Below are 20,982 nucleotides of genomic sequence, written 5' to 3'. Positions count from 1 at the left end.
TCAATTTACAACAGTGTCAACCCTGAAGCTGACCTGACTGAGGCCATTTTGAGACTTCAGTTCTGACACACTAGAGAAGAGGGGTAGGGAGGGGGGAAATAGAGATAGTTGGGGTGTTGTAGTCAAAACAAAGTCCTTTCTCCTGGGAATCAAGGACATTCCTCCAGGTGCTCAGAAGGAGGGGACTGGAGTTACCTAGCAACAGAACAGTATCCTGACTGGACCATGTAACTGATAGTTTTGAGAAAGTGGAAAACTTTTAATTAGGTGAAAACCACGGGAATAATCAGAATTGGTTTTCACCAGATCTGTGACAATATGACACATCCAATCAACTTATTCTTTGAGGAATCTACCTGCCTCAGAGTTTTGTTTGCTATGGGTATGTTCCAAGGTTACTTACCCTGACAAACAGTTTGTTTAGTGACCGTTCAAAGTTTTACAATGGCCCTGAAAAAAGTACTTTATGACCGACCATTGCAGTATCCCTATGGTCCACATGATCAAAATCCAGGCGCTGGGCAACTGACTCGTATTTATGACGGCTGCATCGTCCCAGAGTCACAAGAGATCTCCTTTTGAGATCTTCTGACAAGCAACGTCAAGGGGGGAAGCCAGATTCACTTAACAACCATGTTACTAATTTAACGACCGCAACAATTCACTTAACAAATGTGGCGAGAAAAGTGGTTCCAATAGGGCAAAACTCACTTAACCAATGTCTCACTTAGCAACATAGATTTTGGGCTCAGTTGTAAGTCAGGGGCTACCTGTTTCTTCTTTTTTGTTTTCGGCTATCTTGTTTAATTTTTAAAAATATTATTTCACTTTCTGGACTTCTTCGTAACCATACGTAGATGATCAAAATGTAGATGCTTGAACCAAGTGGCAAGTATTTATCAAACCTATCGTATTTTGGACATGTCACATGGAGACTCACCTCCCTTGAGAAGCCCATAATGTTGCACAAAGTTGAAGGAACTTTGTGCAGAAGAAGACAACCAACAACCACGGGGATGGACTTGATTAGAGGAGCGATGGGTTTGAGCCTTGGCCGTTCACGTCTCAGGTGAAAAATCTGGATTAATCTGTTCTATAAGTAACCCTTGACTTAAGACCACAGTCGAGCCCCAAATTTCCTAAGTTCCTAAGCAAGACTGTGCATGCACCAGAAACCCAAAGACCAGCTGGCCAATGCGCACCTGCCTATTTTGGGGGGTGTTTTTGCTCATTTTGGGAGGCCGGTTTTGGGACCACTTTCAGGCTGTTTTCAAGCTATTTTTGAGCCAAAAAACAGCCCCCCCAAACAGCTTGTTCTTGGGCTGTTTTCTGGCACTTTGGTGTCCACAGAGACCACCTGGCCGCCAGGCATGTGCACGCCAGAAACCAGAAGAGCAGCTGGCGATGGCGCACGTGCTCACAGAGAGGACTCTGCATACCATTCCTAGCACGCATGCCATAGGTTTGCCATCACGGTCCTGTTGTGTAACACCAACATATAAAGGCATCAATACTCTTTCATCCCATTCCTTCAATCACCAACACAGACAAATCCATGCCCCGAACTCCCTTTCAATGCCAGATGGATATTTTGCTCACGTTGGCAAGGAGACATCATTGAACCGCTGTCCACTGGCCCAGATAAAAACATAGCCGTAAGCCTAAAAGGGCTGCCCATCCCTGACCTGGGAGAGACCACAATTCCACTGAGCCAACCGCGTCCCTAAATTGAGGGCTATCTGTATAATAATCAGTCCTGCAGATGGATCATCGATGGAGGTAAGGGAGGAAAACAGGGATATGGGAAAACAAATCCTTTAGTTTAGATGGAACAATGAGAAGGAAGACTTTCACCCCAGCTTGCTGCAGAACCAACAAGGTTTATGCCAGGGGTGTCCAACCTTGGCAACTTTAAGACTTGTGGACTTCAACTCCCAGAATTCCTCAGCCAGCAAAGCTGGCTGAGGAATTCTGGGAGTTAAAGTCCACAAGTTTTGCTGACTGAGGAATTCTGGGAGTTGAAGTCCACAAGTTTTGCTGGCTGAGGAATTCTGGGAGTTGAAGTCCACAAGTTTTGCTGACTGAGGAATTCTGGGAGTTGAAGTCCACAAGTTTTGCTGGCTGAGGAATTCTGGGAGTTGAAGTCCACAAGTCTTAAAGTTGCCAAGGTTGGACACCCCTAGTTTATGCAATACATTTAAGGATTTAGCAGCTGGCCCAGTCAGAATCAGAAACAATCAGAATAGAGCTGGGAGGGACCATGGAGGTCTTCCAGTCCAGCCCCCTGCTCAAGCAGGAGATCCTATGTCATTTCAGACAAATGGCTGTCCAATCTCTTTTAAAAACCTCCAGTGATGAAGCACCCACAACTTCTGAAGGCAAAGCCGTTCCACTGGTTAATTGTCCTCACTCTTGGGAAGTTTCTTCTTAATTCCAGGTTCCTTCTCTCCTGGATTAGTTCCCATCCATTTTGACTTGTCTTGCCCTCTGGTGCTTTGGAGAATAATTTGAGTCCTTCTTCTTTGTGGCAACCTCTCAAATACTCGAAGGCTGCTATCATGCCACCACTCCCCCCAGTCCTTCTTCTCTCTAGACTAGCCAATCCCCTTAGTTGCTCTTCTTTGCCTTTTTCCCAAACGCCCAACATCTTTTTTCGTAAGGTGGGGACCAAAACTGGAGGCAGGTGTGCCAGGTGCGGTCTTAATAAGGCTTTATAAAGTGGTACTGATGCTTCATGTGGTTTTGATTCTATGCCTCTGTTTATACAGCCCTAGGTGCCCAATTTGCTCAGTCCTAGCCTTGATTAAGTTTGTGGTAACCTAGCATGTTGGGAGCACTGATAATTTGGTGAATTAAAGTTGAAGTTAACCCAAAAGCCCCTGAAAGATGATGGTATATGAAGCAGTCATTTAGTTTAGTTTACTGTCATTGCACCTCGTGCAATGAAATCAAACACCATCTTTGGTGCACATCATGACCATGAAAATAATCACAAGCACACATCCTTCGCATTGTATACAATTGGACTGAAAACTCCTGATATTGCATTAATATTGCACTGTACAGTAGAATTCAACAGAGCTACTACCCTTGGATAGAAGCTGTTTTTCAGCCTATTTGTCCTTGTTTTTATTATCCTGTACCATCTGCCAGACGGTAATAGTTCAAAAAAAGGAGGTGCCCAGGATGAGATGGATCTTTGAGGATGTTTTGAACTTTCTTAAGGCAGTGGGAGCTATAAAGCTCTTCCAAAGAGGGGAGAGGGCAACCCATGATCTTCTGGGCAATGATGTTAACCCTCTGGAGTGCTGTCCTATCTGCCACTGTGCAACTGGGAAACCATACAGAGGTGCAGAAAGTTAAGATATTCTCTATGGTGCAGCAGTATTTAAATCTCAAACCAGGATAGGCCATCTCTGGCACAGATAGCCCTTGTAGCATTTTCCCATCGAAAAAGCTTGCATCTCTTTCTTCGACCGAATGAGAGATTTAAATATTCCTTTAGCCCAGAGGTCTCCAAACTTGGCAACTTTAAGACTTGTGGACTTCAACTCCCAGAATTCTCCAGCCAGCTATGCTAAGTCTTAAAGTTGCCAAGTTTGGGTACTCCTGCTTTTAGCTTCTGTCTTAGCAGTGGCTCCTGTGCTTATGTAAAGCTGTGCCCAGGATACAAGATCAGCTTGCCAGGGTAGAAGAGAGAACGAAGAACCAGGGGGCTGCAAAGTTTTGGGGACCCAGGCCGGAGGGCCTGCTTCCCCGCAACAAGCGCAGGTTTTTAATCCTTCGCGTGCTTGATATCATCTTTTTAATGTCATATTACTGCACTTCCAAGTATTATTTTTATCGTTTCATTCCTTGCTATTGTTATTTTTATATTGGTTCTTTTCTTTGTTTTATTGTTATAAGCCTCCCAGAATAGGCCCACAGTGAGATAGGCAACAAGTAAATTTAATAAATTCCTCTCTCTTTCTCTGTCTGTCTCTGTCTCTCTCTTCTCTTGTCTTCTCTCTTTTCTCTCTCCCTCTCTCTTTTCTTTCTCCCTCTCTCTTTCTCTCTTTTCTTTCTCCTCTCTTTCTCTCCCACTCTCTTCCCTCTCTCCTCCTTTCTCTCTCTATGCTATTCTCTCCTCCCCTCTTCTCATCTCTTTCCTGTCTCCTCTCTCTCTCCTCTTTCTTCTGTCTCCTCTTTCATCTCTTTTCTCTTCCCCCTTTTCTTCCTCCTCTCTGCTTCCCTCTCTCTCCCCCTTCCTCCCCCTCCCCTCTCTCTCTCTCTCCTCCCCTGGAATTGTTGAATGCAGAAGGCCCCCATTCTTATCCCTGTCCCGGCCTCTCACACGGACCGTTGAGCATTCAATCCCCACCTAGCCTGATGAGGGTCCTTCAGGAGTCAAACAGGGAGGAAGCGGGTGTGGGGTATCCCCAGGCTGGCTGGACGAGCAGAAGCCCCGCAGCCAGCGAGCCAAAGGCAAGAATGACTCCACCCAGCCCGGCGCTGGCGTTGGAGACCCTGCGGCCTTGGCTTTGGCATGCCGATCACGCCCAGCCCCCGTTGGCCGTAAGTGCCTTTGACTTTGGATAAAGCCAAGCAAGCAAATTGATGGGTTTTTTTTTCCATCCTATTAGGAGGAGTTTAGTTCCAGTGAGGAGAAAACGATGATTAAAAGGATCAGTCCACTCGGCTGCAAACAAAGCCGTATCTTGGACGACGTGTCCGTGTGGAGATCTTGGCTTGGGGTTGTTCACTTGGCAGGATTTCGGGTTGGGGGGAAGGGCGACGGGAAGCTGTGGGAGGCTCTGCAGCAGCGCCGGTCCCCAGAACAATCGAGGGGTAATCTCCTTACAGAGAGTCCTCGACTTACGACGATAATTGAGACTAACATTTCTGGTGCTAAGTGAGCCCAGCGAAGTGAGTGTTATCCACCCCCGCCCCATTTTACAACCTTGGCTGCCACGGTTGTTAAGTGAAGGGCTGCAGTTGCTTAAGTCAGTAAGACCATCGTTAAACGAATCTGGCTTCTCTCCCTTGATTTCATTCATCGGAAGGTGGCAAAAGGGGAACCTGGGATATGGCAACTGTCATAAGTAAGAGTCAGTTGTGCCGAGCATCTGAATTTTGATCGAGCGGCCTCTGGAGATGCCGGGAAGGTTACAAATGTGGGCAAAAAAAAAAAAAAAAAACAGCCTCGAGTCCCCCTTCCCCCAACCTTGCGGTTGTGATTTTGGTCGGTTGCTAAACGAATGGTCGCAAGTCGAGGACTGCCTGCACAAGAAGGGGTTGGAAGGGCTTGCCTTTGAATTAGCACGGCTTTGTCAGCTGGTATGAGGAAGACAGATAACAGATAATCAGAGTTGGAAGGGACCTTATAGGTCATCTAGTCCAACCCCCTGCCCAAGCGGGAGACCCTACACCATTTCTGACAAATGGCAGTCCAATCTCTTCATGAAAGTCTCAAGTGATGGCGCTCCCACAACTTCCGAGGGCAACTTCTGTTTCATTGGGTTGATTAGTTCTTACTGTCAGAAAGTTTCTTCTTATTTCCAGGTTGAATTTCTCCTTGTTCAGTTTCCATCCATTGTTCCTTGTCTGGCCTACAGGCGCTTTAGAAAATAGCTTGACCCCTTCCTCCCTGTGGCAGCCCCTCAAATGTTGGAAGATGCTCTCCTGTCTCCCCTGGTCCTTCTCTTCCCTAGACTAGCCAAGCCCAGTTCCTGCAACCGTTCTTCATTTGTTTTAGTCTCCAGTCCCCTAATCATCCTGATTGCTCTTCTCTGCACTTTTTCTAGAGTCTCAACATCTTTTTTATAATATGGTGACCAAAACTGGATTTAGAACTCTAGGTGTGGTCTTACTAAGGCAAAAGTCTTCTTAAGCCCTTTGCCTGACTCCGCCAAAAGCCGCATTTTTTCTCTACAGGATTGGTCTCAGTGTTTTAAGCAACCCTCCACTCCAACCAATAACTCGGAGACAGACATTGCAATAATTAAAAACTGCAAATCCATCCATCATCACATCACATGGCACAATCAACCATCCGTCCCAACGTAAGACTTCCCCTCACTTATGTACAAAATAACATGACCTTGACCTACAAAAAGAATGTCATTTTGTCTAACTACATATACCCCAAGAACGTCCACCCCCACTTTCCCAGGCTGAAAATTGTGGCAGCGTGGGAGCATCTGGTTTCAATATGACATTGGTACTTTCGTGGAAGGAAGGCGTGTGTGTGTGTTTGTGTGTGTGTGAGCACGCGCGCGCGTGCATGATGGTTTCTTGGAGGAAACAACAACCCCGCTGCATGATATTAAGTGACTCTTTTTTCTTCTCAAGAGAACCTGAGGGTGACTGATCTCCCCATAATTTCCCAGCAGCAGGGGATGATTGACAGCTGCTCATCTTCTAAAGCAGGGGTCCCCAACCACCGGTCCCCGGACCAGTACCGGTCCGTGGATCATTTTTTTACCGGGCCACAAAGCTTGGGTGCCGCCATCTTGTTTCGACGGCGTTTCCGGGTTTTCGGTTTTCGGTTGGAAAGCGGCGTTTGGGTGCTCGCACCTTAGTTTCGTCAAAGGGGTGGGCGCGGCTTCGAACGAAGAGCCGTCTCGATGGCGGTGGAGTCTCGCGTTACTCAGGTACCGGTCCGTGGAAGAATAAATAATCGTGAAACCGGTCCCTGGTTCAAAAAAGGTTGGGGACCACTGTTCTAAAGGAGAGGATGGGGACAATTGGTGAGGGTTTATTGTTGTGCCTTAAGGAGCAAAATTCTCAGAGAAGATTATAGGTAGTTCTTGATTTATAATGGTTCATTTAGCGACCATTCAAAGTTACAACAGTCCTGGTGAGGGAAAAAACCCTTTTTTTTCAAGGCTGTTGTAACTTCGAATCATCACTAAACAAACCATTGTAAGTCGAGGACTACCTGCTGTCAACTCATAAAATCTTTTTAGAGTTGCCAACAGAAAGGGAAGGGGGAGCAGTGCGGCAGCTTGCAAACCGAAAGTGCATTCCATAAATGTTTTCGAAGATAGTTTCTTGGTGACCGAAGGTTCTGCCATGCAAACTTCTAACTGGAGAGCATAATTGTTGACTCTTGGCTATGGATGTGTCCCATTGGAGAATATGAATTATGATACACACAGGGGGTGGGAGGAAACCAGGGTCAAGGGTGACAATAAATGATGTGTCTCAGAGTCGGCTACACCCAGGCAGCACTGGCATGTTTACTCCTAATAAATCTTCTTTTAAGTTTTGAAAATTTGGCTAGAGACTCATGATTTAAATGGGGTTAGCTACTAGAGCCCTGACTCCTGTAGCCAATTCCACCTTGGGGGGACCAGCATACTTTGTAATTCTCCCTCTATTTTCCCCCAGGTCTCCCGAGTCCTACAACCCAGAGGAAGGTTTATCTCCATCACTTTTGCCCAGCCGCATTTCCGCAAACGTCACTACGCCCAGCGGGCCTACAACTGGTCCATCCAACACATCCGTTATGGGAGGGATTTCCACTACTTCCTCTACGTCATGAAGAAAGGTGGGGCGTTATCCCCCTCCGACTTGGCCCTGGGGCAGAGCCTCCATCGCCGCCCCTCGTCCTCCAGCCCTGTGTGCTCCCCCCTCCAAGAGCCGGACTGTGAGAACTACCTCTTCAACATTCAACTCTGATCTCAAGAGAAGGACTATCTCGAGGGAAGGAGCTGCTTGTGGGGCGAAGGTCCCAAAGGGCCCACGCCAAGATACTTCCTCTAGGTCAGGGGTCTCCAACCTTGGCTACTGTTTACGACTTGTGGACTTCAACTCCCAGAATTCCTCAGCCAGCCATGTTGCCAAGGTTGGAGAGCCCTGCTCTAAGCCACTCCCTCTTTCCTTTGCTTCCTGTCTGAATTTACCAGGTGTGCCAGCGCGATGGCCTAGTGGTAGAGCTCTTACTTCAGAATCAGGAGGCTGCGAGCTCGATCCTGGGCAGAAGCAGATATTTCTCTCTCTGGGCACAAAGAGAATATATCTGCCGAATATAACTCCACCTTGGCGACAGGAAAGGCATCCGGCCAGTGAACCCTCAGCTCCATTCCCTTGCCCGGACTCCACCTCTCAAGGGAAGATGATGAGTTACAATAGAGCAAACCCCGTTCACGCTGGATGTAAAGAGGAAGTGGCTTAGAACAGGCCTTTCCAACCTCAAGACCGGTGAACTTCAACTCTCAGAAATGGCTGAGGAATTCTGGGAGTTGAAGTCCACCCATCTTAAAGTTGCCAAGTTTGCAGATCTCTGCTCTAGGTCACCTGGGGTAATTCCCTGCATTTTTTTTAATACAATTTTTTAAAAAACAATAATAATGATGGTGATCAAGCCTCCTCTTCCATTGGCAAAGAGGTGGGGCTGTTCTCGGGGGAATTGGTTGGGAACGCTTTCTGCTGCCAAGTTGGTTGCAGAAAGTCATTTCTCTTCCCTTCCACCCCACCGAGCTCATCCTCTTGCCCACATTGTAGAGTTGTGAACCGATTTATGGGAAAGCAGGGAAGGGAGAGGTTAAAAGCTGAGAAGTTGTTGGGTTTTTTTAAAAAAAAATCTTGCCGCTGTGCTCTGAATCCTTAAGTGTCTTCCAAGGCCCTTTGTGGCCGCCTCTGTTTTTAACAGGCCTTCTGAAAATCAGGAATATAAAGACACCATCCGGATCTCAATGAGAGACCAACTCAGAGGGTTGCTGGCCCTAACTCAACATTATTTTGGTTCTTCTGAGGAGGAACCCTCAACCTGTCTATCGAGGGTATGTGAAAACTATCTAAAACAGACATCTCCAAACTCGGCAACTTAAAGACTTGTGGACTTCAACTCCCAGAATCCCTCCTCTGGTCATGTTAGCTCAGGAATTCTGGGAGTTGAAGTCCATAAGTCATTAAACTTGCCAAGTTTGGGGATCCCTGGTCTAAAACCTCTGGAGTTGGGTGTTTTTTAATCCTTCTACAAAGCGTTAACAAAAGTTGAGTTGCCATGTACAACTCATGAACCGCATTTTAACATGGATTTCACCTGTGGTGAGAATCCAGCCATTGGAAGTCTTTCCCTGCCAGCCCTTTCGTTGAACAATTTTCTCCAACTTGGGTGCCTTTCAAATGGCCGGGGAGCGATGGGGCTTGTAGTCTTAATGCCTCTGGTAGGCAATGGCCTTTCCATGTGCCGTCAAAGTACCTCAGATTAATTCTGCAGTCTGAAATCGGGAATTATGTAATTGATTTTCTACTATTGCAAAATTTGTATCCAAGAATGGTTGGAGTTTTATGCGCCGTTCTGGTAAAGTCTTTTTTTTCCTAGATATTTTATTTTCCCCAATGAAATATATAGATGCTAAAATGGAGTGATGCTCAGGTTGTATCCTGGGGAAGGAGAACCTGAGATGAGGAAATCAAAGGTAAAGGCTCCCTGTTTCTATACTAGTAAATCTGCGACTTACAACCACAATTGATCCCAAAATTTCTGTTTGTAAGCGAGGCAGTTGTTAAGTGGGTTTTGTCCTATTATGAATCTTCCTTGCCACAGTTGGTGAGTGAATCACTGTGGTTGTTAAGTTGGTCACATGGTTGTTAAGTGAATCTGGCTTCCCCGTTGACTTTGCAGCTCAGAAGGCCTTAACTGAGACACTGCAACCATCATAAATAGAAGTCGGTGGCCATGCGTCCGAATTTTGATCCCGTGACCATGGGGATGCGGGAACAGTCATAAATGTGAAAATTGGTCATAAGTCACTTTTGCCCAGAGCCCTTGTAACTTGAAACAGTCCCTAAATCAGAGGTCTTCAAACTCGATAGCTTCAAGACTTGTGGACTTCAACTCCCAGAATCCCTACTCCAGTCATTCTGGGAGTTGAAGTCCACAAGTCATTAAATTTGCCAAGTTTGAAGAGCCTTGCCCTAAATCAACGTTTAATAAGTTGAGGACTCCCTGTAAAGTCATAATTTTTGAAAATGAGCGATCCGGGAACCGGGCCAGAGAGATCTGAAGTATAGTCTCAGCTGTGGGATCTCCCTCACCTGAAATCTACTTCAAGGGGGTGTCTTTGTGAGGCAAAAAAGGAAATAGGGCTACTGTATGACTGCCATCTTATCTCTTGTTCTTCCCCAAACCACCTTAAGGCATAAAGAAGAACAGGAGCTTGTATCCAGGCATTGTGCGCGAGAGGACACCCTAGAAATAGCATTTTTTCCTCACACTTAAGAGTGTCAACAGCTGCTTGGAGATGTTCCCCCTCAACATTCAGACACTGAGGAGCATGCAATGCAGGAAGAGTTTTGAGGACTGCAACTTCAGCGCGCGATATAAACCACTCGTGATAAGTGACGAGTGAAAAATAGCTACTTCTATCTCCCTGTCAGGCATCTGGAAGTATGTGTGTATGTGTCTCCCAGCACTGCCTTCCCAAATAGTAAACTTAAAACGACTGAAAGGACAAATTCTGCAATGCCTGAGATCTAACTATATTGTGTTTCATTGTTTATTTTTTTAATTGGATGTACGTTTGGACCATATTCAACCCACTTTGCATCTTTTGTAGGCTAAATCATCTGCTGATTGGTCCAAAGTCACCCAGCTGGCTTTCATGCCTAAGGCCGGACTAGAATTCATCACCTCCTAGTGATTGCCCCAGAGTCACCCAGTTGGCTTTCATGCCTAAGGTGGGACTAGAATTCATCGCCTCCTAGTGATTGGCCCAGAGTCATCCAGTCGGCTTTCATGCCTAAGGCGGGACTAGAACTCATCGCCTCCTGGTGATTGGCCCAAAGTCACCCAGCTGATTTTCATGCCTAAGGCGGGACTAGAACTCACCGCCTCCTAGTGATTGGCCCAAAGTCACCCAGCTGGCTTTCATGCCTAAGGCCAGACTAGAACTCACTGCCTCCTGGTGATTGGCCCAAAGTCACCCAGCCAGTTTTCATGCCTGAAACGGACCAGAGTTCACAGTCACCTGGTTTCTAGCCCATCACTTTAACCACTAGATGTATTAATGGAGGATTTTGAGTAAGATCTGCTTTTTGGTCTTTCTTCCTCAAAAGATCCTGGTTTTGCTGGTGCTGCTCATTCTCAGAATATGAAAATAGTACAAGTTACAAGGTCAAAAAAAATGACACTGATCCTCAAAGCCTTTAACTGCTTCCTCCCCCAAGCAGGAAATCTGTCTTGTGGATGTTTTTCTAAGAAATGTATTTTGAACTCTCCGCTTGGTGTCATGGCACATTTTGCATGCTGGTTCTTTTTTTTTTTAATCTAGTGGAACTATTTGCATATTCATGTTTGCTATTGAATGGAATCTGTTCCTGGTGGTTTATTGGTCTTGGCCAGCTAGATTGGTAAGGAAACTTGAGCCTGTGTGGCCTGCATTCAAGATCCAGCCTTCCTGTAGATTAATGTTGTGGGCTTTGTCCAGTCACTGTCCATTAGCTTTGATTTTCTGTCAAAAGCAATACAAATAGCATCCATCCCCATGGAGTGGATCCAAAAAAACATCAGAGAAATGGCAGAATAAAAGTACGATGAACAGATGTGAATGATGCAGATTCGATGGGATCAACTTGGAATCCTTAAAAGGTTCCAATGGCAACTCCCAGAATTCCCCACCTGTGTTGACTAGGAATTCTGGGAAATGTAGTCCACAATTGACTGGATGGTGCTAAATCAAAGGAAAACGATATATATGTTACATAAACTGCCTAAAGACTAAGGCTTTACATTTTTTAAAAAAAAATCTTTACAGGTTTCTACTTCCTAGAAAGCTGCAAGGTGAGCCTATCTCTCAATTAAACTTCCCTCTCGAAGAAGGGTCTTCACACTTGACAGCTTTAAGACTTGTGGACTTCAACTCCCAGAATTCCTCCAGTCATATTAGCTCAGGAATTCTGGGAGTTGAAGTCCACAAGTCTTAAACGTGCCAAGTTTGGAGACCTCTTCTGTAGAGGCTACAAAAAGTGTTCAGTAAGAAGAAAATATCTTTGAATAAAGTTAAGGAAATCCAAAACCTTTTGAGTTGTATTCCTTCACGTTTTTTGTGCAAAATAGTTTCCACGAAAATGGGAGTTGTGTTTGAATTAGTTTTCCTTTCTGCTTTTGGAAGACAAAGAAAAGCATAAACACCAAACTTGAGAAAATGAAAAAGAATATGGTGCCCGTATATATTATTTTGTGCTGACATCTTAGTTTGCACTGCATTTCAAAAAAAGCTATTTGAGGGAAGTGGGGAGGTGCCTGAATAATTGTTTTGGAATTGGGTGGTGCTGAAATTAAACCAAATATTTTTTTAAAATGACCTCTTTGCAATGTGCTCGATTAAATAAAACACGTCCTAACCAGGATGAAATAGTGTGGGTTGTGCATGAAAAACAGAATACCCCAGAAATAAAAGAGGAATGTATGGGGAAACTTTGGAACTGAATAAGATATGTAAAAAAGAAAGGTGGGATAATTAAATTAAAACACAAACTCCTACAAAGAGGAATAGGGTCCAAAAACAGTGAATACAAACAAGCTAAAAGGCTACAACACACCACTGTGAGCAAATGTTCGGCGAGTACATACAAATCTCTCCAATTACACAAAAGATGCAAGGAGTTAACGCAACACGTTTGCCAGAGTGATCCACTGATTTAAAAGATTATGAAAAAAATAATAATACTGAAACTGGAAATGTTATATTCAAGGTACAGATATTCAGCAGAAGAATATAGAGCAAAAGTCCCAGTGCAGTACATACAGCATTTCTGGAAAATGTTTAAAACCTCAATTCCTGAAACAATAAATGTCTCTTTAAAAACTTTATTGCCAATTTTGCAGAAATAAACACTCCATCTCCACCTCAGTAACCTTTTAAATTGGAAAACAAGGGATGAGGAAAACCATAAAGGCCTGAAGTCAAATCAATCAAATAATAAAAGGCGGAATACAAACAAATAAATAAAACGATAATCTTTGTTTGAACTCAGGTTGGTCTGTGTTAAAAAGCTGAAAGGAAAAAACAGAAACGCAAATACAACTCAATGAGAGGTTGGACTAGAAGACCTTCAAGATCCCTTCCAAGCCTATGATTCCATGATTGTGCTTAAGGAAGGAGGCTTTCAAATCTAATCTTCTATTTTTCAGACAGTCCTCGAGTTACGACAGTTCATTTAGTGACCGATCGAAGCTTTTAACGGCATTGGAAAAAGTGACTTATGACTGTTTTTCACAGTTACAACCGTAGCAGCATCCCCATGGTTGTGTGGTCCAAATTTAGATAGAGATAGTCCTCAACTTACCACAGTTCATTTAGTGACTGAAGTTACAACATCACTGAAAAAAAGTGACTTATGACCATTTTCCAGAATTTCAACCATTACAGCATCCCCAGGGTCATGTGATCAAAATTCAGATGCTTGAAACCTGGTTCATATTTATGATGGTTGCAACCTCCTCCAAAGTCACCTGATCGGCTTTTGAACCCTCCTGACAAACAGAGGAAGCCGGATTCCTTGAACAACCATGTGTTTCTAACTTAACGACTGCATGATTCGCTCAACAAACGTGGCAAGAAAAGTGTTAAAATGGGGCAAAGTCGCTTAACAACTGCCTCACTGAGCAACATAAATGTTGGGCTCAATTGTGGTCGTAAGTCAAGGACTACCTGTATCTGTTGATTGATTAGATTTATGTGTCACCCGTCTCGTGGAGAGGCAGCGGTGGGGCCACTTACAAACATATGTACCATGTTTTCCCGAAAATAAGACCCTGTGATCAGTGGTGGGATTCAATTTTTTTTTTAACTACTGGTTCTGTGGGCATGGCTTGGTGGGCATGGCAGGGAAAGGATATTGTAAAATCTCCAGTCAGAGGTGGTATTCGCTGGTTCTCCAAACTACTCAAAATTTCCACTACCGGTTGGTTCTCCAGAACTGGTCAGAACCCGCTGAATACCACCTCTGCCTATGATGACCCAAAGGGCCGTGGCACAAAAGCAATGAAGTCACAAAAGTAGGTAAAGTCCCTTTAATTCCTCCTACTTGGCCCCCAATGTCCAGTTATCATCAGCTGGAGAAAAAACTCTCCCAAGAACAGTTTTGAAAGGGAAGAAATTCAGTCGGAACTCAAAGTACATATAAATTATAAATAAAAACCAACACAAACCACGCTGCAGCAATTAATGAGACAGGGCAGGATAAGCAATTGCAGACTTCAAAAGATAACAAAACACACACAGTTGGGAGGATGCCAGAACTCAGATAAGACTTGACAAAACAAAAATAATGCACGCTTTGCTTCCAGCAAGGTGCTGTGTGCAAATGCCCTTTTATATCCTGTTTTCCCAGTTGCAGCTAATGAAGGGAATCAGGGCCCTTTTCTCCCCCATAAGCCATGTTGCTCCCTTCTCCATTCCTCTGTGCGTGCCCTAGGATGAAGAGGGGGTCACCCTGGGTCTTCCTCTGAATGCCCAGCCGGATTGTGCCCTTCCCCAGTTTCCTCCACAGCCACCGGGAACCACACTCCCACTCCCTGTCAGCTGTTCCACCTCTCCCTCAGAATCAGATTCCAACAGGGGCATGACAGACCCAGTCTTACATATTTTTTTTTGCCACCAAAAAAGGCGCCAGGTCTTATTTTGGGGGGATGTCATCCACTGACTAACCTCACTTGCACATGTCACTCCCAACCTCCTTTTTGCTGTCAGAGGCCTTCAGGAACATCTTCTGCTGATGGCAAGGCTTTCCTGAAGGCCTCTGCTGCCGATAAAAGAGCTTTGGATCGATCCAGAGCTTTGTTATCAGCTACAGAGGCCTTAAGGGAAGCCTTGCCAGCCTTGCTGGCTGCAGAAGAAATAGGCTGGCAAGGCAGGTGTCGGGGTGTGCGAGGCCTGGCTACAACTGTCCAAAGGTAAGTAGAAAGGCAGCTCTACCCCCAAATCCCCACCCTAGCTTAATTTTTACCCATCTACTCTGGAATGGGCAGGATCTTAATTAGGGCTTATTTTGAGGGTAGGGCTTATATTGGGTGTACATGTTAAAAAAAAATCAAGCCAGGACTTACTTTCAGGGTAGGTCATATTTTCGGAGAAACAGGAGACACGTTTGCCCCGTTCTTTTTGTTGGCACAAAGCGAAAGCCAGGAACATTTAATAGCACGGTGAAAAGCCCTCCTGATTAAAAAAATCCGTGCGTCTTGTGAGTTTCTAAGTATAGCCACTCTGAATTCACTGTACACAAAGGCAACCACTGTTGTCAAGAGCTGGAACCTAACTTGTCCAGAAATGGACAGTTGCATAAGGAGCCTTTCACAAGCCAATTAGATGCTGGGGGAGCCTAAAAGGCAGGCCAGGTTTCATAGCTGCAATCCTAAGAGATGTCAGATACGATTTACTATCTGGCTTGTTTTAAAGAATGAAATGCAATTGTATTTCCAAGTGTGGTTTGGGGCAAAATCAAAGGAGCTACGGAAGGATTTGCTGGGCAGAGGGTTCCCTCCACTGAAGCCAAGATAAGTAATATTGAAAGAGGAAACCTGGAGGGGACATAGAGGCAGTTTGGTCCAGTGGTTAAGGCAGCAGACTAGAAAGCAGCAGCCCATGAATTCAAATCTTGCCTTATTCATGAAAGCCGGCTGGGAGACTTTGGCCTGATCACCAAGAGATGGTGAGTTCTAGTCCCGCCTTTTCCATGAAAGCCAGCTGGGTGATCATGGGCCAGTCACACCCTCTCAGCCCAACCTACCTGACCAAGTTGTTGGGAAACTAGAGGTTGTATGTATTGGCTATATTAACCACCTTGACTTATTTGTAAAAAATTACCACTGTCAGTTATTTGTAAACATAGTGAAGATGGGATAAAAATAAATAAATCCATGTGTAAAGTAAGATGCAGTTTAACTAACCTTAAGGAATCCTATTTGTACAGAGAGCTGTCGACTTAGGATCACAACTAAGCCCAACATTTATTTCAAATGAGAAATTTGTTACATGAGTTTTGCCCCATTTTATGACGTTTATTGCCAGAGTTGTTAATCATTGAAGTTGTTAAGTTAGTAACTCACGGTTGTTAAGCGAATCTGGTTTCCCCATTGACTGGTTGATCACATGACTCCTGGACACTGTAACCGTCATAAATGTGAGTCAGTTGCCAAGCCTCTCAATTTTGATCACATGACTCTGGGGATGGTGCAAAAGGTTGTAATTGTGAAAAATGGTCGTAAGTCACTTTATTCCAGAGGTGGGTATTCAGCAGGTTCTGACCAGCTCTGGAGAACCGGTAGCGGCCATTTTAAGTAGTTCAGAGAACCAGCAAATACCACCTCTGGCCCCGCCCCCATCTATTCTCCGCCTCCCAAGTCTCAGCTGATTGGCTGGGCCTTCTTTTGTTGCCCTACACAGGAAAATGGAGCTGGAAAGCAGGTTAGTGGGGTGGGGAGGAAATGGGGATTTTGCAGTATGCTTCCCCTGCTACACCCACCAAGCCACACCCACCAAGCTACGTCCACAGAACCAGTAGTAAAAAAAAATCGAATCCCACCACTGCTTTCTTCGGTGCTGTTGTAACTTTGAACGGACATTAAACGAACTGTTGTAACAGGAGGAGTACCTGTATAGGATAACCGATTTATTGGTTATCATTTCCATAAGTTTCCTTAAGGGTTTTTTTCAAGTATTGAATAGCCCAGTGATGGCTAACCTTTTCCACGTCGCGTGCTGGAAGTTTGAGCATGCGTGCATGTGCCTCCACCCATAATGCAATGTGTGCGTGACCCCTCCACCCCCTGTGCATGCACGTGCAACCCCCCCTGAGTGTGCACCATGTGCCTCTGTGCATGCGCACGCATCTCCCCCCCTGCGCATGCGTGGCAGTACCCAACAATTAGCTGGTTGGTGAGGGGGTGGCGCATGCGCAGTGGGGCTATTCTGGGTGACCTCTCGCATGCTGGCAGAAATAGAATGGAGTGGAGTGGAATAGAATAGTATTAGAATAGAATAGAATAGAATAGAATAGAATAGAATAGAATAGAATAGAATAGAATAGAATAGAATAGAACTTCTTTATTGGCCAAGCGTGACTGGACACACAAGGAATTTGTCTTGGTGCAAATATTCTCAGTATATATAAAAGAAAAGATACATTCGCCAAGAGTCGAGAATCACAAGGTACAACACTTAATGATAGTCATAGGGTACAATAAGCAATCAAATCATACTAGGAAACAGTCAATATAAATCGTAAGGATACAAGCGACAAAGTTACAGTCATACAGCCACAAGTGGAAGGGGATGGGTGATAAGGAGAAATGAGAAGGTTAATAGTAATAGTAGTGCAGACTTTGTAATAGTTGGACAGTGTTGAGGGAAGTATTTGTTTAGCAGAGTGATGGCGTTCAGGGAAAAACTGTCCTTGTGTCTTAGTTGTTCTGTTGTGCAGTGCTCTATAGCCTCAGTTTGAAATGGCTCTGCGTGCTACTTCCGGCATGTATGCCATAGGTTTGCCATCATGGGAATGGCCTGTTGATTTTGGATTTCACACAATGCCCACACATGTGGCTAAAATTGATACTGTTTAATAAAATGTCCTTTACAATATCGTTGAAATTGCTTTAAAAATCAAGTCATTTGCTATCAACAACCTCTCTTGGAGGCCTGCCCGTCATGATTTGAATGTTGGCAGCTTAAATACCAGACTGTCAGATCTCACACGTGTTTCAGTACAGATCCCCTTGCCTCAAAGGAGAATCGCTGGGAGCAGGTTTGCCATGAATTATAACAATAAACATTTTTTTTCTTCTTGTAGAACAAGTAAGCAGAAGTCACTATGAGTAAAAAAGACAGCCATATGCAATACAATATGTTTTATCAGCCTGGTTAAAGACACAGCAGCTGTGTTACTCAACACGCCGGGATCAATATTAACTTCAGCTTTTGCAGGTTTTAGTGTGTTTGGGTTAGGTGCAGAATAACAATAACAGGGTTGGAAGGGACCTTAGAGGTCTTCTAGTCCAACCCCCTACTCAGGCAGGAAACTATACTCGAGGGTGGGATTCAAATTTTTTAACAACCAGTTCTGTGGGCGTGGCTTAGTTGGTGGGTGTACCTTGGTGGTCGTGTGACCGGGTGGACGTAGCTTGGTGGTCATGTTATTGGCAGGGCGTGGCAACTCAACATCACTCACATCGAGGCACGCATCTCCTCACCTGGCCTCTCATGACTGTGGGGATGCTGCAACAGTCGTAAGTGTGAAAAAGGGTCACAAGTCACTTTTTCCAGTGCCATTGTAACTTTGTTGTAACAAGCAAAGTACTAGCAAAGGAGGGGGGAAAAACTCCAGAGAAGTTCCAGAGACAGGAAGTCTAGTCCTGCCAAGAATGTAATAAGGGTTAACGGAGAGGCAGTTTCTGTAAGCAACACCAGAATGTTTCCTTCCTGCCTTCCTTACAGGATTAGCCCAGTAATTTCTTCTAACAACCGGTTCTCTGACTGTTTAGAATGTTAACAACCGGTTCTAGCGAATAGGTGCGAACCTGTAAAATCCCATGCTGTGTATTCTTGGATTCCAAGTGGCTTTTTGTGAGATGGGGGCGGAGGTGGGTATTCAGCAAGTTCTGACCAGGTCTGGAGAACCGGAAGCGGAAATTTTGGGTAGTTCGGAGAACCAGCAAATAGCACCCCTGACTGGTCCCGCCCCCATCTCTTCTCTGCCTCCCGAGTCCCAGCTGATTGGCTGGGTCTTCTTTGGTTGCCCTGCCCAGGAGAACAGAGCTGGAAAGCAGGTTAGTGGGATAGGGAGGGAATGGGGATTTTGTAGTAACCTTCCCTTGCCAAGCCATGCCCACCATAGCCACACCCACAGAACCGGTAGTAAAAAATTTTTAATCCCACTACTGGATGGGCGGCTTTACCAATTTGATTAGCAAAGAAAGAAAATGTGTGGAAAAGCACAATGTTTGCAGCAGCCTGTCAGGCCCTTAGCTCCCTTCCTCCACCATTATTCCAAAATGCAGAGAGTCACGGCTGATTCTTCCATCCCCGAAGGTGTGAGAGGCCCAGCTACCCACACACCAGCTTGATCAAAATTGTGATGCATCGTTCTATTTTCATTAACTCTGCATTACAAGAGCATTTTTTTTTTTACTTTTTGGTAGCATTTTCCTTTTCAAAAACAAAAAAACAGAAAAAAAACCCACCAGAATTTGTGTGCATAGCCCTATTAGTGTCACTCATGACCCAGATTTATATATATATATTCTCTCTTAACCAGACTGGGGGAGAAAACGAATACCTCACTTCTCAGCTGCCACTTTGGAAACAGTGAAAGGTAATTAAGTTGATTTGTTTCCATACTCTCTCCAGGGATTTTTATTTATTTTTTATGATTATTATTATTATTTTGTCTTTTGGCAACAAAAGCCAAGAGAGGACTTGTTCGAAGGCAGCGGATGAAATCGGGTTTTTTTCCCACTTTGGTGTGAGAGCGTGGATGGAAAATTGCTGGAGAGGACCTTAGGGCAGGCCTAGTTCCCTGTGGGGCTGCATCTTCACGGGAGGCGCAGTGGGGATTTTGAGGGATTTCCCCCTCGGGATGAGTTGCTTGTGGGAATTTTTCACACTGACATTCCCCCTCGGGATGTGTTGCTTGTAGCAAAAACCTCAGTGTAAGGTAGCGTTTCTCTCAACCTCGGCCGTTTTAAGGCCTGTGGACTTCAATTCCCAGAATTCCCCAGTCAGCATGACTTAAATCATCCTGGCTGGGGAATTCTGGGAGTTGAAGTCCACAGGCCTTAAAATGGCTGAGGTTGAGAAAGACTGCCTTAAGACACGGCTGTCTAAGTTGCGGCCTGTGGGCCGGATGAATCGTGTGCTGGCCACACCCATGCCCTGTTTAGCAAAAAGGGGGGAAAGTCCCAATACGTCATGTGACGCCACCCTGGCGACATGAGTTTGACAGCCCTGACTTAAGGCAGGGGTCTCCAACCTTGGCAACTTTAAGACCTATGGCCTATTCCTTAAGTCAGGCTGGCTGGGGAATTCTGGGAGTTGAAGTCCACAGGCCTTAAAACAGCCGAGGTTGAAGTCCACAAAGTTGCCAAGGATGGAGACCCGTGCTTTAAGGGATGAGAAGCCAAATGTCTTCAGTTCAGTTGCCTTTTGAAAAAAACACATTTGGGACAACCGTGACCTGGATGACTGAGAATCTCCACAGACCTTTAAGCTGGGAGGACATTCAAGTCCAAACATCTGTCTCCCATCCCTTAAGGCAGGGCGTGGCTGGTGCGTGACACATCCGGCCCATGGGCCGCGAGTTTGACAGCCCTGCCTTAAGACAGTGTTTCTTAACCTCAGCTATTTGAAGGCCTGTGGACTTCAACTCCCAGAATTCCCCAGCCAGCATTCCATAGCCCAGGCTGAAGAAAGTGTCAACTCATAAAATATTTCTATGGCCTTTTTAGAGTTGCCAACAGAAAGGGAGTGGGAAAAGGGGTTTGAAAGAGCAGTGTGCAGCTTGGAAATCGAAAGTGCATTCCATAAATTGTTTTCAAAGATAGTAACTAGGTGACTGAAGTTTCTGCTATGCAGAGAACACTCTTGGCTATGGATGTGTCCCATTGGAGAATATGAATTACGATACACCCAGGGCGGGAGGGGGGAAGTAGGGTCAAGGGTGGCAATGAATGATGTGTCTCAGAGTCAGCTACATCCAGGCAGTGCCGGACATGTTAACTCCCAATAAATCCTTTTGAAGTTTGGCTTGAGACTCATGATTTAAATGAGGGTAACTGCCGGAATCCTGACAGAAAGATTCTCTTTCTTCAGATGGGGCTTTCCAGATGTGGTAAACCACCTCCCCATCATCTGACATTTGCCACAGTGCTCCACATCTGGAAGACCTCGGTTTAAGAAAGTTTCTCCCCAGTTCCACTTCATCCTGAGAGACTAGTTTTCTCACTGCAAGGAAAGACGGACGGAAGTGCCTTTAAACTACGGAATGCTGGCTGGGGAA

General features: G+C 45.1%; 1 protein-coding gene across 1 annotated transcript in view; it reads left to right on the top strand.

Moving 5' to 3' along the window:
- The window catches only part of EEF1AKMT4 (EEF1A lysine methyltransferase 4), a 52,175-nt gene extending 34,596 nt beyond the window's left edge, over positions 1-17,579 (top strand). The window contains exon 3 of the mRNA XM_026722757.2: positions 7,372-17,579. Within this exon, the coding sequence (XP_026578542.2) occupies positions 7,372-7,662 (291 nt within the window). The 3' untranslated portion in view covers positions 7,663-17,579. The remainder of the gene's footprint in view (positions 1-7,371) is intronic.
- The last annotated feature ends 3,403 nt before the right edge of the window (positions 17,580-20,982 follow it).

Source organism: Pseudonaja textilis, chromosome 4 (genome assembly GCF_049901715.1).
Source record: "Pseudonaja textilis isolate UNSWEBS1 chromosome 4, rPseTex1.2, whole genome shotgun sequence".
NCBI lineage: Eukaryota > Metazoa > Chordata > Lepidosauria > Squamata > Elapidae > Pseudonaja > Pseudonaja textilis.
This window is presented reverse-complemented; position numbering and strand designations above follow the sequence as displayed.